The 16,152-nt window shown below is 42.2% G+C and overlaps 1 protein-coding gene across 2 annotated transcripts in view; it reads left to right on the top strand.

Annotated features, from left to right (window-relative positions):
- STXBP1 (syntaxin binding protein 1) overlaps window positions 1–14,707 on the top strand; it is a 203,423-nt gene extending 188,716 nt beyond the window's left edge. For both annotated transcript variants that reach the window (XM_033959889.1, XM_033959888.1), the window contains one exon: window positions 11,036–14,707. In XM_033959889.1, the coding sequence (XP_033815780.1) occupies window positions 11,036–11,118 (83 nt within the window). In that variant the 3' untranslated portion in view covers window positions 11,119–14,707. The remainder of the gene's footprint in view (window positions 1–11,035) is intronic.
- The last annotated feature ends 1,445 nt before the right edge of the window (window positions 14,708–16,152 follow it).

Here is a 16,152-nt window from a genome sequence, read left to right as displayed (position 1 = left end):
TATGTTCTTAATTTGTGAACTTGAATTGGCCAGCACTGAGGGTGCAGTGAAAAGAACTGGCACATGAGAGAAAGAAAGCAGAACAAGAGAAAATTGGAATGTTTTGGGTTTTTACTTTGAATGCCAAATTTTGACCTTTTTTGTTGGAAACTTTCCTTGTGGATAAATAAAAGTAATATATTTGGACAAAACCCGGCCAGTGTGGTGTGCAGTTTATGGGAGGCACCAGGCCGCTGTGATCCACCACGGTTACGCTCGCGCCAAGACTGGGATTCTGGGGAGTTACTAGGCCTCGCCAGGATCCCGGTCCCACAAGATGATACCAAAATCTGCAATAGGTAGACACCCCTGATGGTGTGGATAACGTGAGGAATCTTGAAGAATGGACCAGAATTTAGCTGCAAAATCCTAGGGAAATAGTACAGTTTAGGGGGTGAAGAACTTTTGTGCACAAAAAAGAAGAAGGACTTGCAGTGTGATCATATGTAATAAGATGGCCAAACAGGAAGAAAAGACAGTGGCTAAAGCTAGAAGAATACTTGGGTGCATAGGGAGAGAAATGGCCAGTAGGAAAAAGGAGGCGATGGTGTCCCTGTATAAGACTCTGGTGAGACTTCATTTAGAATATTGTGTATAAAACTGGAGACTGCACCTTCAGAAAGATATAAATAGGATGAAGTTGGTCCAGAGAATGGCTACTAAAATGCTCAGTGGTCTTCATCATAATGAGTATAGGAATGGATGTGAATTCATCAACGTCCAAATTCCAACTCGTTCATTGTAATGAATTGTATTTGGGTATGTCATCATCCAAATGTAGATCTTTGAAGTAGTTCAGAATGCTGCAGTGCATTTAATCTTTGGTGGCAGTAAATTTGAGCATGTGACACTTTTACTACGAAAATTGCATTGGCTACCTTTTAAATCTTGGGTAGTGTTTAAGCTGTTAGTGGTATAGGCACGTAGGATCTCTTACAGAGAGGAATAGATAGTGGTTACTGTAGATAGGCAGACTGGATGGGCAATTTGGCCTTTATCTGCCATCATGTTTCTATGTTTCAAGCTATACACCGAAGGATACCATGGTATCTTTCACATGCTGTGACATTACCTCAGCCCCGTCGATCCTTAAGATCGGAGAATACGATGCACATTCTGTTGATGAGTTATAGCAAGAGAAGTATGCTAGTACCAGAGCTACGGCTATTTCGGTGGCAAGGGTGAAGCTTTGGAATAATCTGGTTGGAAAATTGAGAATGAATAACATTCTGTGTTTAAAAAAAATATTGAAAACATCTCTTTTTAGAGAAGCTTTTTAAGTGGTTAAGAAGCAGTAAATAATGAATCGGTTATCTGTATATTGGTTTTGTATTGCATTTAAGATTCTATTTGGCATCTTTATCACCCTGGTTCCTTTAGATTGGAATGTGCATAGATCTCATCTCGCCAGGAGTTCACAAAAATTAAAACTTACATTTCCTTCCCTTAGGGGTAAAAACAGAATTTTCAAGAGATTCAGCCACTCTCATTTTCAAACTAACTGAGCTCTGGAATGAGTTACCGCTTTCACTTAGAAGTCTAGGCCGCTTCGTTTTCTTCTGGAAAGCTCTGAAAACTTTCTTTTTTACTAAACACTTTGGAAACTAAGGGGTCCTTTTACTAAGGCATGTTAGCCATTTTAGCGTGCGCCAAATATTAGCGTGCATTAAACGCTAACGCATCCAAAAACTATAATGGACGCGTTAGCGTTTAGTGCACGCTAAAACAGCTAGCACGCCTTAGTAGAAGGACCCCTAAGCCATTCTAGTTTACATTCTTTCTCTATGTTTATGTATTATGCTTACATTATTGTTAACCGAGTCGAGCTCCTTTTGGTTGAAGACCCAGTCTACAAAATAAGTTTTAGTTTTGTTATGTTTTATACTGTTTTTTTTGTGCTGTTACCTTATATTTATGTTTGTTTGTTTTTCAATCTGCTTAGGTAGAACCGTGCAAATCTTCCTCTGTACAAACCTAGCTCTTTAACAACCTGCACCTCCACCCCTGACTGATGGATCTCAAAGGCACCTCCTAGTACACCAAATGGACTCTCACTGAAACTCATATGCCATCGCAAATATGACTTGAATAGCTACCAGACTTACAAATCACCCCAAGCAAAATCTAATTGTGCTATATTCTAAAAAATAATCCAAATTCATTCCCAGTAAAACTTATCTGTGCTACCCACCGGAACAAAAACGCCATACTTCAACCATGTTCATACCTGCAAAGCAAAAGCTGTTTTACCTCTATGCTATATTATGTCTATACTGTAAATGCTGCAATTTAAACCACCCTATGTCCGCCAAGTCTGTATTCTCCAAGTTTGTCCTGTTCATACTGTGAATGTACTCTTGTAACCCATTCTGGGCTCCTTTGGGAGGACGGGCTAAATAAATGAATAAATTATTAAATAAGTTTTTCAAATAAATAAATAACTGATTATAAAATGTATGTAACATAGAAACATAGAACATGACGGCAGAAAAGGGCCACGGCCCATCTAGTCTGCCCACACTAATGGCCATCCCCTAACTACCTCCATGAAGAAATCCCACATGCCAATCCCATCTTTTCTTAAAATCTGGCACGCTGTTTGCCTCAATTACCTGTTGTGGAAGATTATTCCAGCGATCAACCACACTTTCGTTGAAGAAATATTTTCTGGTGTCGCCATGAAATTTCCCCACCCTGATTTTCAACGGATGCCCTCTTGTTGCCGTGGGTCCTTTAAGGAAAAAGAGATCCTCTTTCACCTCAATACGGCCTGTGACATATTTGAATGTCTCGATCATGTCTCCCCTCTCTCTGCGTTCCTCGAGTGAGTACAGCTGCAACTTACCCAGTCGTTCCTCATACGGGAGGATCTTTGAGTCCTGAGATCATCCTGGTGGCCATTCACTGAACCGACTCAACTCTCCGCACATCTTTTTGATAATGCGGCCTCCAGAATTGTACACAGTATTCCAGATGGGGTCTCACCATGGATCTCGGGCTTACGGCTGACGAAACTTCCACAGATACAGCCCATGATTTTTCTAGCCCTGGATGAAGCTTTCTCCACTTGATTGGCAGTCTTCATGTCTTCGCTAATGATCACCCCCAAGTCACGTTCTGCTACAGTTCTTGCTAGGATCTCACCATTTAGGGTGTAAGTCCTGCATGGATTTTTGCCGCCAAGGTGCATGACCTTGCATTTTTTGGCATTGAAACTTAGTTGCCAAGTCTTTGACCAATGCTCCAGCAGGAGTAGGTCCTGCGTCATACTGTCAGGCATTGAGCTTTTGTCGGGCACTGTGCTTTCATCTGTTGTGCGGTTGCCTACCATGTTGCATAGTTTGGCGTCATCGGTGAATAATGTAATTTTACCTCAAAGCCCCTCAGCCAAGTCTCTTACGAAGATGTTAAATAGGATAGGGCCCAAGACCGAGCCCTGCGGCACTCCGCTGATCACCTCTGTCGTATCGGAGAGGGTACCGTTTACCACTACCCTCTGTACTCAAAAAAGTCGATCGTACTTATCTTTCCTCAGCCCGACAGGATCCATTTCACCAACATGAATGGCTTCCTCAGAGGTCTAGTAGCGGGAAACAAATGCAGTGTATAACTGCCCTACAAATAAATATAAAAAGACTTATATGCAAAACAATCTTAAAGTCATATATGTGGATCTTAACCATCAAAATACACCCTTACTGTTGAAGGACTGATTACAGCAACTCACAAGTCAAACACTTTCTCAAAACAGCACAAAGCTGTTTCAAAATTCTGCACTTGCGCTTATAAAGCAACACCTTACATATACAGTGGTACCTTGGATTACGAGCATAATCCTTTCCAGGAGCATGCTCATAATTCAAAATGCTCGTTTATCAAAGCGAGTTTCTCCATAGGAAATAATGGAAACTCGCTTTGATAGGTTCCCCCCCCCCGAGGCCAGCAGCGCTGCTCCCCCCCCACGAGAATCGGCATTGCTCCCCCCCGAAGGCACCCCCGCGAATCGGCACCCTCCCCCCTGCTATCCGGCACCCCCCCTGCCACCAGCGGGCACCCCCCTGCTGCCATTGGGCACCCCCCACCGCGACCTGAGGTCCCCCAACCCACCCGAACCCTCTTCTTACTTTAGTGTAGCCTCCGCACCAGCACCAACATGTCCTGTGCGTTGGTGCCAGTGCCCGAAGATCTGCCTCCTGTGCTGGGCCTTGAGCATGTGCGCTCCGGAGTAATCTGAGGAAATACTTTTTTATGGAAAGGGTAGAAGATGCGTGGAACTGTCTCCTGGAAGAAGTGGTGGAAACAGAGACTGTGTCTGAATTCAAGAGGGCCTGGGATAGGCATGTGGGATCTCTGTGGGTTGCTGTGGATGGGCAGACTAGATGGGCCATTTGGCCTTTATCTGCCGTCATGCTTCTATGTTTTTGACTTGATGTAACTTGGAAGAAGAGATATGGTGTCTAGGAGGGTGTAATGGGGAGATCAGGAACAAGAGGAACTTCAGCAGAGGCCCAGAAGGCTGGCGTCCAGCAGCAGAGGAAACACCAAGGCCCCAATGTTGGTACAGCACTGTGCGCATCTGATAGTGCTATAGAAATGATAAGTAGTAGTAGTAGTAGTGGATCCTCATGGAATACTGTTGGAGGTAGAATGAGGCAAGACTGGGAGCAGAACAGGGTGGGACCAAGTGTCCTCTTTTTTTCATAGAGGAAATGTGGCAACCCTACTGTTAGAGCGCAGGAGCTTGATCCTGCAAGCCTGTCAGCATTTCTTTATAAAGGAAAGCAGAAGACTTTAGCTAAGGGCTAGCAGAGTGCTGCTGAGTTAGGACCAGTTCTAGCAGCTGCTGATATGGATGAGATACCATCGACTCAAGGGATGTCAGGTTCTGGAAGTCTAGAGTGTTTTGGTGAGTTGCAAAGTGTGTTGGATGATTGTGGTGGTGAGAGTGTTGGGGAAGGGGTTTGCGGTGTGGCAACCATGCTGTTAGGTGAGGATGTGAAATGAGGTTGAAAGATTAGATAGTAAGCTCTACTGAGTATGGATATCTCTTGAATGTTTTAGTGTACAGCGCTGTATACTTCTATCGTGTACCCCTAGCATGATTTTCGGGGTAGGTCTTAATATAAGCTCTACCCTCGAAAATAAGCCCTAGTCATAGGCAGTTACGCTTTCCCCACCCCTGCCATACAGCTGAGCCACTGAACCCCCGCTGGGGGCCTTCTGTATACTGATGATGTACTGATGATGCCATCAGTACACAAAAGGCCCCAGCGAGAAGGCTGTGAAGCAGCCTTTGAGTGCTGCTGGCCCGATGCTCCTCTGCCAGAAGGTATTTATGGTCGCGGTCGGCAGATATCGGTTGGGAGGGAAGGATGGAGGGTCAGCGGGGGTTCGGCGGTTTGGCTGTGCAGTGGCGGCAGGTGCTCAAGGGTTCTGCTGCACAAGGGATGGGAGGGAGGAAGCTGGGCAAGGGTTCTGCTGCATGAAGGATGGGAGGGAGGGAAGGATGGAAGCTGGGCAAAGGTTCTGCTGTACAAAGGATGGGAGGGAGGGTAGGATGGAAGCTGGGCAAGGGTTCTGCTGCACAAAGAATGGGAAGGATGGAAGCTGGGCAAGAGTTCTGCCTCACGAGGGATGGGAGGGAAGGATGGATGGAAGCTGGGCAAGGGTTCTGCTGCACGAGGGATGGGAGGGAGGGAAGGATGGAAGCTGAGCAAGATTTTTGCTGCACAGGGGGATGGGAGAGATGGAGGGATAGAAAGATGCTGCAGAGGGATGACACAAGGGGATGGGTGAGAGGGGAGGAAAGAAGTGGCACATGTGGGGAAAGGAAAGAGGAAGAAATGGAGTGAAGGAGAGGAAGGGAGAGATGACCATGTACATTAAAAAAATAAGCCCTACCCAAAAATAAGACCTAGTGTCTTTTTTGGGCCTCAAATGAATATGACACTGCCTTATTTTCGGGGAAACACTGTAGCAGCATTATATATGATAAGTAGAAGTAGTAGTAGTAGTAAAATCTTGTGGCATAAGAAGTTTTTAAGGAGTTTAAGGCATGTTGTTTCTTTAGGTATTTTAATTTCAGTTTGTAAGTGTATGTACATATTTATAGACATTGATATAGATCTGTGTGGAAATGCTGTACATCACTTTACCCCCCCCCCCCCTCTTTTTACAAAGTTGTGTTGCCGAGCCGCACATTCCATTCCTATTGGGTCAGTATTTGGGGTGTATAAGAAAATGCTTAGCATATAGGACCCTTTATTATTCATTTTTATATATTTTATTTTATGTAGGGTATTTTTCTTATCCCTCACATGTTGAAAAATATTTGTACTTTAGACTTGTAATTTCTCTAGGAAGATGGGATCATGGGGGATAATTCTACAACTAGATGCCTAGTGGGCACAGGAGAGATGTGGCTCACAGAACACTGGCAACAATAGCAGCAGAGCTCTGACAGCCACTTGAGGTAGCCAAGGTGCCCAACCAAGCTTTCTCCTTCATATGTAGCAGAAGATGGAATCTTTTTTTTATATATATTGATAATTGTCTTAAATACATCTTCAAGAAATGTATTAGAAAATGCAGGATTTTAATAATAAAGAAAAAAAGTAATATATCCCCACATACACGCATCGAGTCCATTTTATGAGGAAGCTTCTATACTATAGCATTGCAAGTGAGAAAAAAAGAAGGAAATCTAGAAGTATAAAAAAAAAAGTGAAGTACATAGGCTAAACAAATTGAACCAAATATACTAACCTCACCTGCAGGAATTCAACCTTAAAAGAAAATCTTATGTAGGCATTTAAGGCCAAATTCTATAAGAAGCACCCAAACGTTAGGCACTGTTCAGCGCGATTCAAGTAAAATTGGGTGCTGTTTAACAAATCTCGCTATTTTGGAGGCGCCCAAGAAATAGGCCAATTCTAGGCATAACTAAAAGTTAGGTGCCTAGCTGAGCGCGTAAGCACGCTTAAGAGTGGCGATTCTGCAACAAGGCGTCCAACTAGTAGCCACGCCTACGCCTAACGTGCAAAGCACCTATTTTTTTGAAGGCCACCTAAATTTTTAGAGGCGTCTTGTTGCAGAATCGCTCTTTCTTGATAGGCGCCTACTTTTCAGTTATTGCTGATTAAAAAGCTTGATTGAGCTTGTTACTCGATTTAGATAAGTGCCTATCTAGATGGGCGCCTCCAAAATAGTTGCCTAACATTAAGCGCTGGTTACAGAATTTGGGCCTCAATCCTTAAGAAAATTTTCTAAATGAACTGAATTCAAAAAGGTATACTTAGTTTCATTAAATGTAACTAGGCAAGCAAAAAATGGCTCCCATAGCCAAAACTTTAGGGTTTAGCTACAAGAAAGCTCTCCTCTTCATCTGAGTAGCCCTAGCTACTTCTGGGAATATTTGTACAGCCTGACTACAAAACAAATGTTTTTAGGAAAATAAACTTTAAGAATATTCTGCTTTTGTTCTGTCTGGAAAGATACTAACAGAGTGTCTCTTTCAGTTACCAAATCATGAGATGACGTCAAGAATTTAGAAACATCTAGACTGGCAGTAGAGGCAGAAGATGGAATCTGACAGTGGGAGGAGGATCTGAGGGTTAGGTTAGAGAGAGGCCTCCTAGGTGAGATATCGAGGATAGAAAGGAAACAGGAACCCAGAGGCAGTGAAGAGTGGAGGGGGCAGATGAGAGTGCTGAGAGGGAAGGAAAAAAGAGGGAGCCCCAGCACAAGACTCTTCTATCTCCATTTTTGGTCCAAATTGTGGTTAAAGCCCTAGGAAGTGTTATAACTTGTACGACGTGCTCCAGTCCTACAGAAACCATAGAAATGGTGGTGGAATTAAAACCAGCAGTGTTTGTATTTTCTCGTTCTCTCTCTCTCTCCTCAATTACATCAACATAAAGCTAGTAGTGTAGGGAAGATGCTAGAGCCTTTTGCTGTTACAGAGGTACCACAGTTAATTTTAAAAATCACTAGTAATATAGAGAAATAAAATAACAAAAAAAAAAAAGTTGATACCTTTTTTATTAGATAACTTAATACATTTTTTTGGTTAGCTTTTGAAAGCAATATCTTATTCTTCAGATTAGAAATGAGCAATTGGTGACAAATATCAGAATATATCAGAATATAAAAGCATTCCAATGAGAGTCTCATAGAAGAAGGTAGGGATGGGGGAAGGTGGGAGAGAAACAGAGATGGATGGGATGGGTGATCAGAAGGTGACTTAGTAGTGTAATTTTATGGTGATAAGAAACCCAGATCTTTGACAAAATATTTCACCATTTTAACATCAAATAACTTACTTTCCTGGATTGTCTTAAAAATTCCTAGTATTCTCACCATAGAGTCATTGATGTGGTGCTCTGATCTTGGAAAGTACTTTCCCACAGATATATCACCCTGGTTAGCTAGCTCTATGGTGTTTTATGTGGTGCCTTTATGAGTTGATTCTTGTCTTTAGCATCTGGAAAGCCAATTCATTGTGACAGGTTCATATATCTTTAACTTCTCTCCCTAGTTTAGAAGAAACCCAGCTGAGGCTTTCAGATTTTCCCAAATTGCTTGTCTGCACATCCATTTCTGTGACTGGTGTGCCATATAGTGTGTTTGTTTATGTAGATATGGTACTTTGAAAATATGTCAGTGGACATCTTGCCCTCACCCTTCCCCTTCTGGTCCCTTCCTTGGTAAAGGACACACATTTTCAAATAACTTTTTTGATTTTTGTTTTTCCCCTTCTCTAGACACCAGCAAACTTTTGGTTTCACTTTGCCACCCAAGATGACTTTTTCATTGCCACTCTCCACGGCTGCATGTGTCCGTGTTCACGCTGTACTTCCCACTCCACTGTTGCTGCTGTTCCTACCATGCTAAGGGCCTTTTTCAAGTCCACCTTTGAGCCATCAACGGCATGTTGTTTTTTTTTGTTTGTTTTGTTTTGTTTAATTTAATCACACCTGGTTTTCTTGGATGCAAAGGCCTGCCATATTCTTTTAACAGTAGTGCTCTAATTTCATGGGTCACACGTTGCAAGCATTTCCAAATTAATCAAACTGTATTAGTGGGGGAAGGGGCAGAGCTCTCAAGCATGTAGGGAGCTCCAGCTACTGTGAGGATTTATGGATGAACCCCTGGATTCTATGTATGGTGCACACAACATTGTGCACAAAAATTTGGGGGGGTGTCCAGTTTGCGTGCACAATTTTATTGAGTAATGAGCAAATCAGTACTGATAACTGGGTTCTAATAATCAATTAATGGCACTAATTGTTAATAATTAGAATTTTTCATAAATCTTATTAGGTACTAGTCTATAAAGATCTGCACATAAATTCTTGTGGGTGGATCCAATAAGAGGGTGTGGCTAATGGGATGGGCATGGATGAGTCATGGGTATTCTAGGTTCCACTCATGTTCTCACCCCACAGAAACTCCTGGATGCCCTGAAGAAAATGAATAAGACAGAAGAGGAGATCAGCATTAAAATGCTCCTCCCCCTCCTATCCCAATGGTTGCCTAGTTTTTACCCATTTTTTAAAATAGATAAACAATCTACGCACAGTATTATAGAATTTGGGGGCTCTGTGCCTAATTTAGGCACAAGGATTTATATCAGGTTTCAGTTACTGTAAATCCTCATGCCTAAATGTTAGGCGTGGATCCTGGAACTATGGCACCCAACTTGGAGCCACAAAACAAGAAGTGGAGATGTCCAATTCAAGACTGGTGGACTCAAATTATTTCACAGATCTCTCTTTATCAATTCAACAACTCAATGACTCGACACGGACATGTTTCGGCCAAGACGGCCTGCTTCAGGCGTCTTAAGCGCCGTAGAGCAAATAGTAATCTGTTTGTCCACAAATGCTAATAGTCTTTGAGTTTGCTTAAATTGCACCGAATCTTCTAATCAAAGTGCATGAAACAAACACGGCTTCAGCGAACTGAAAGACTATTAGCATTTGGGCTGCATAGCATTTAGCATGTACTAAATCTATTAGTACACCTTAGTAAAAGGACCCCTAGCTATCTAATTTTCCAGACACCATCTGCATTGTAGCTGTAATTTGCTGCAATATTTTTCTCAATTTTGTGCAAATGCTATTTTATTTGAAAGCTAAGTGACCTCTGAAAAGCCACTGCTACACCTCAGAGCAGAGACCTCTTCCTTCTTGGTCACCTATGATGCCTGTGGCCATAACTAGAGAAGGAAAAGGAGTAAGCTGGAGTCTTTTAGGCTTGGTAGCATGCTGGTGGAGATTGGTGAAGATATAAGCTGCCATGTTGAATAAGTTTTTACATTCTAACAAACTAAACTATTTAAAAAAATGCAGGGTCTAAAAATATATTGGGTCAAGTAGATTTATAGCATCATTCCCCCACCCCCAGCTGGACAAGTTATAATAAAGATGGGGCTCACTTTGAAAAACCAGCAACCTTCCGTTAAATTTGTTATTTTGGTTGCTGCTCAGTTTGAGAGGTAAACAGACATTGAAGCGGAGAGCACCAGTTCAAAATCCTGCTAATGTTTTTGCCCACAATGAAAATTCTACTGTCGAGGACATAAAAGTAGCCAGCTTGCAGCTCCTCAGTGCTTTCCTGAAACTTCTAGTTAATGATTTCCAAGACTTATCCTTGATCCAGCTGAATCTATGAGCTGCTTAGGAGGAAAGACAGCCAGCTTCAGAGGTAAGATAGGCTAAGAAATGTGCCAGTGGGTGTTTTCTTTTTCTCCTGTTATCCTAATTGTGGCGATAGTGGAGGTTTCTAATAGCCATATACCAAAATTAATAGTAAATTGTGCCTTCCACCAAATTATGGTTCGGTCTGTGATGGGGGCTGGAGCAGAAACCAAGTAACCTTTTCAAGAACTTGGTTTCCCACAGAGTGGCTGTATATACAGTATAATGGAGTAGATGTCTACAAGAGTGCACTTTTAAAACTCTCACACACCTGTCCTCCATTCTTTCTTTTCTAGGTTCCACTCATGTCCTCACCCCACAGAAACTCCTGGATGCCATGAAGAAAATGAATAAGACAGAAGAGGAGATCAGCACTTAAAATGCTCCTCCCCCTCCTATCCCAATGGTTGCTTAGTTTTTACCCATTCTTTTAAAATGATACATCAGCCGCCCTTCCCCACCCCAGGTCTCTCTCAGCATCTTTGTGTCGATGGAAAACCCCTTCCTGGTTTGTTAAAAAGAAAAAAGAAACGTCTGCAGTGTGAATCTAATACATATGCTCCATCGTGAATGCAAAAAGAACGAACGTTTTATCTGTTGCTATTTGTCTGTGGCACCGTAATGGGTGTGCTTGCAATGAAAATAGCAGATGTCTTGATTCATGTGCATATACTGTAGATATATTTAAGGAGGAACACATTGACCTCAGCCCTTATGTGTTGTTGAGTGTATCCAAGTAGCTTCATGTTAAAAGAACAGCCAAACCAGTTCTGAGTTGACTTAAGTACATGCCTGGAGATGGGATCTCTGTTGACATAGAGCAGTGTGTGACATGCATGAAGTATAAATGAAATTCTGTTGGGGGATGGCAAATGGTATTAAGGTTTAGGTTATAGCATTCTTCCCCTCTTGGTCAGTGCATTGCCTTGCTAGAGTTCTCTTGTAAGCCCCTGTGAACACCAGAATAATTGGTATAATATCCAAAGCAATCTAAGGCAGGGTAAAATTTTCCAGTGGGTATAGTAGGCCTGCTCAGTCTGGGCATCCCTCCATCTCACAGGGCACTAACTGCTTAGCTCTATGGTTGTTTTAGAGAGAGATGGACCTTGGGACAAAGGTGCCCTCTGATTGCAGCAGGAGAGAACTCTGTGTTCGGAAGGAATGAAGCCTCCTCCAACATCTTTGGATTTGGGGGAAGGCTCTCATGGCAAAATGTAGCTAAAGTTCTGAGCCTCAAGATATACTGTATTTACTACATTTTTCTCCATAGACACAAAATGAGAATAAATTCATAGCACAAGATGACAAATCAACAGATTCTGTAGCTGTTCTAAGAAATAGTAATTAGCACCCTCTTTTGCAAAGCTGTGGTAGCGGCACTGAAGCCCATTAATTCCCAAAGGGCTTGGGTGCAATTACCATGGAAATGAGCTTTGTAAAAGAGGGCCTAAATTACTGAAAATTACATTGTTGCAAACATGATGGTGGTGGGGAATTAGTCAGCCAAAGGGTGGATGATGGTCATCCATCTCCTACCCAATTGAATTTTGTACCTTCCTGTTTCAAAATATTCTAGATTCTGTGGTCTTATTCCTCAATTTTTCATTAGAAAAAGGGAATCTACATATCCCAGAATCCCTTTAAGATGGGTATTAGAAAAAAAAGATAATAGGCTGGGCCCTCTTCTGTTACTTAGCTTGAGGTTCTGTGTCCAGGTTACGTGATGGGGGGGAGAGAACAGGACAATTCTTGAACTGTCCTCCTGCTAGTGCTCCCTTGTGAATATTCCTTTCATTTTTAACTGTATAGTGTCAAATGTCAATTGCTTGTGAGAAATAAAAATGCACCAGGAACCATTTTTACTTCAGTATTGATGTGAAGAAAAAAAAAAATATTGCATTAAAAAATAATTGCCTGTTTTGCTCTTCCCTGCCCCTGTTCTGCCTTGCCTTGTCAGCTTTTTGTTTCTGCTGTCATTGCCCAGCAGTGACCCTGTCTCGACTGTGAATGTTGCCTCTCCCATCCCCCACACTTTCTACTATTTATTTTCAGCCAAGATCTGTGAATAATCTGAACTCCCTAGTTGTGATGTCTTATGCTCAGTGTGTCGTGGTTAGTGAGACTCAGTTTAGATTGGGGTTTTTTTTGTTTTGTGTTTTTTTTATACTTTATTCTAGGGTTGCCACCTCACCCAGGTAAACTCAAATAGGCTGACCCAGTCCTGGCTTTGGCCCCACTGCATGCAGTGAGGTACACTCAAGATTTTCCCAGTGAAAAGTAGAACTAAAACACACACAATTTTCCCAGTCTCTCCATAACAGTTTGCCTTACACACACAATCAAACCTTTGGCCTCATGGGCCAGTCACTGGAGACATATGGCTGAATCATGAGGCTGCTTAATTGAAACTCAGGTTATAGGAAATGCTACCATTAGGGACATGCAGTCACTTGAAATGACATTTCATATTGACAAATGAAAATTAGCAGAATGTGGTTGGTTGTGTGTTGTCAATAGCACGCATGCTTTCGAATTAGTTTGTACTGTTCACAAAGAGCGTACACCATTTAAGAGTGCAAGATTCATAAAGGGTGAGCACTCATTCTGAAGAGCGCACTCTCTTTGACAACATTGCTTTCATGAAAAAAAACCAAAACCCTAAACACAAAACTATTAAGACTTGACACCACAAAATTGATCATGAGTAGCAGAAGGAGAAGTCCACCCCTGGAGGAACCCATTGGACCAGCAAGAGGTGTGTCTTATCAGTGATACTGTAAGGAAACTCAGTCAAATACAGCTTTGCTGGTTCAGCAGTTTTCAAGTGAGCCCTTGTGTCTCATCCTAGCTCCTTCAGTGCAAGCTTCTTTTCTACTTACTCCATGCTTGGTTCTTGTTTCATGCCTGAAGTCTGCTCCATGATTGCTTCCTGCTATACCTGTGATTTCTACTCTGTGCTTGTTTCCTGATACTACCCAGCTTCTGCACTGCTCGAGTCTACCCTAAGCCTAGCCTCTCTAGCCATGCTCTTGCCTAGGAGTAGGGCCTCACACCTTACATTCAGTGGGGGCAGTACCAGGTCTAGTTCAGCCTCTTGGGGTTTGACTCAGCCAAGGTGGCAGCTGTTCTTCATTTCCACCCCTCAGTTTCTTTGTCCTTTTACATACACTGTAATGGATAGCCAAAATTGAAGACTCAGGGGGAACCACACAGCTACCATGAGAACCAGTTGCCAAAAGCCATGTTAAAGTAAAGAGACCCAAATTAAAGGTGCCCAGCATTACACCAAATATTGCATGCATGCAAGGGTGTACAGCAAAGCTACATTTAGGGCCTAGTTCTAAGACCATGGAAAACAGCTGAGTGAACCAGGTGAAAATCTTGATTTAAGAAAATGTTACAGAGGAAAACACGCAAAACACCTGTCTGTGAAAGTGCATGCCATTCAGATGGTGGCAGCATTGCTTTGGTTTACATAGTCTGTGCAATGGTTCTCTTCTCTCTCCTTCTCAGCCCTTTAGATGCATTAAATTCTTTTCTCCCATCTTAGGGTCTCCATTGCCTCCAGCTCAACCCAAACCGGCAGGTTTATCTCCATTGGATGCATAGTGTTATAGTCCTGATTATTCCCTATGAAAAGCAGAAGCTTGACTTTGCCTGTGATGGGTGAAAAGGGAAACAGCATGTTTGGGTTCACTTGGGTAAGATGGCTTCCCTATCTCAGCCCCCTTTCCCTTTTGTTCTCCATGTCCTCTCTTTCCCCTCCGAAGTGATTCTCAGGGAAAAAAGATGGTCACAGATTCTCTTGTTCTTTATTTACTTTGGAAGCTTCCAGATTTTTCTTAGTTGACATTACTCTTCCTTCCCTCATTATCTGTTGCAATGATTAGTTATATGTATGTATCTTATATATATATATATAAATATATATAAAAGAATATTTATGAGAATAAATTTAAAAAAAAGCTTATCTGACTCCAATCTTGTTTATTTGAAATCTTAGGATATATATGTTAAAAGTGTTGAAGCACGATGTGTCTCCTATCGTGGATTTGCTCTGTCCTTTTGCAATATAATAAATACTTGAGTTCTCAGATATGGTAGTGTGGGCTATATTTGTGTCTGTATATGTCTCCATGTGCATTTGCAGGTTTTTGTGTGTCTGCAATTTTTGCATCATCTATATAGCATGAACACTCTGAAATGGTTACTAAATAGTGCTAACTACCGTGGCTTTGGTACATCACCTAGGGTATGGAATCTGGAAGGACATAACCAGGGCAAGATTAATTCTTCAAGGACCCCTAGACACACATGTACACTGGGCCCCCTGGCCCTGACCCATCTTGGTAAACCAATTCTACACAGTCCTTGCTAGCCAAGGATCTTAGGAACAGTAAACCCAGGTCTTAGAGCTATATTCCGATCATTGGAAGGGCTAATGAACTTCTGGAATGCAGTGAAACCTACCTCTTTCGATGATCCAACCACACTCTTTGAACTCATATACACAAGTCTATATTAATAACCAAGTTTGCAACTCCTCTTAACTGCCTCATTCTATGTCGTCCAACTGTAACCCATATGTATGTATATACAACCAAATCTGTAACTCCTCTAGTACGTTCCTCTCCATGTATGTTAACTTGTAATGAAACAAGACAAGCGGTCCACCAAAGAATCCAATGTGGAACAAAAGAAGATCGGCAGACAATAAGGAGATTCAAATCAGGCTTATTCAAGGTGCTCCCAAGAACCATGCCTGATGTGTTTCACCAAACAAGGCTGGTTAAAACTAAAAGAAAACCATATCTTTCATATACACTGATCACAGAACCACCCTCACCCAATATGGAATAAGTAATCACAAATTAACCCCCCCCCACACACACACTTTTTACAAAAACACGGAAGAGATTTTTAGCGCTGGCTGGCGCGCTGAATATTCTGCGTTGCTCTGACACTCATAGGAACTCTGACCTATTGATGCCCCTGTATAAGACTCTGGTGAGACCTAAATTTGAATATTGTGTGTAATTCTGGAGACTGAACCTTCAAAAAGATATACAAATGATGGAGTTGGTCCAGAGGAAGGCTACTAAAATGGTGCGTGGTCTTCATTATAAGGCATATGGGGACAGACTTAAAGATCTCAATATGTATACTTTGGAAGAAAGGTGGGAAAGGGGAAATATGAGGGATTTTTCCCCCCTATAACAGCCTCCGGAAGAGCATTCCAGTTTTCCACTGAGGAAAGAAAGCCACCCTAAAGGCTAAGCAGGTCTTCCATGGAAGGTATGGATTAGTGTCTCCTCACACTTGAGAGTTTACCTGTTGTTAGGGTGAATGGAAGGGGTGGGGGCTGATTGTGTTGGCTCTCCGAAGACTTTGTTTTAACCTTTTGAAAGGGGCA

This window comes from Geotrypetes seraphini, chromosome 10, assembly GCF_902459505.1.
Source record: "Geotrypetes seraphini chromosome 10, aGeoSer1.1, whole genome shotgun sequence".
Taxonomy (NCBI): domain Eukaryota; kingdom Metazoa; phylum Chordata; class Amphibia; order Gymnophiona; family Dermophiidae; genus Geotrypetes; species Geotrypetes seraphini.
The sequence above is the reverse complement of the archived record's forward strand: the minus strand, read 5'-3'. Positions and strand labels throughout refer to the sequence as shown.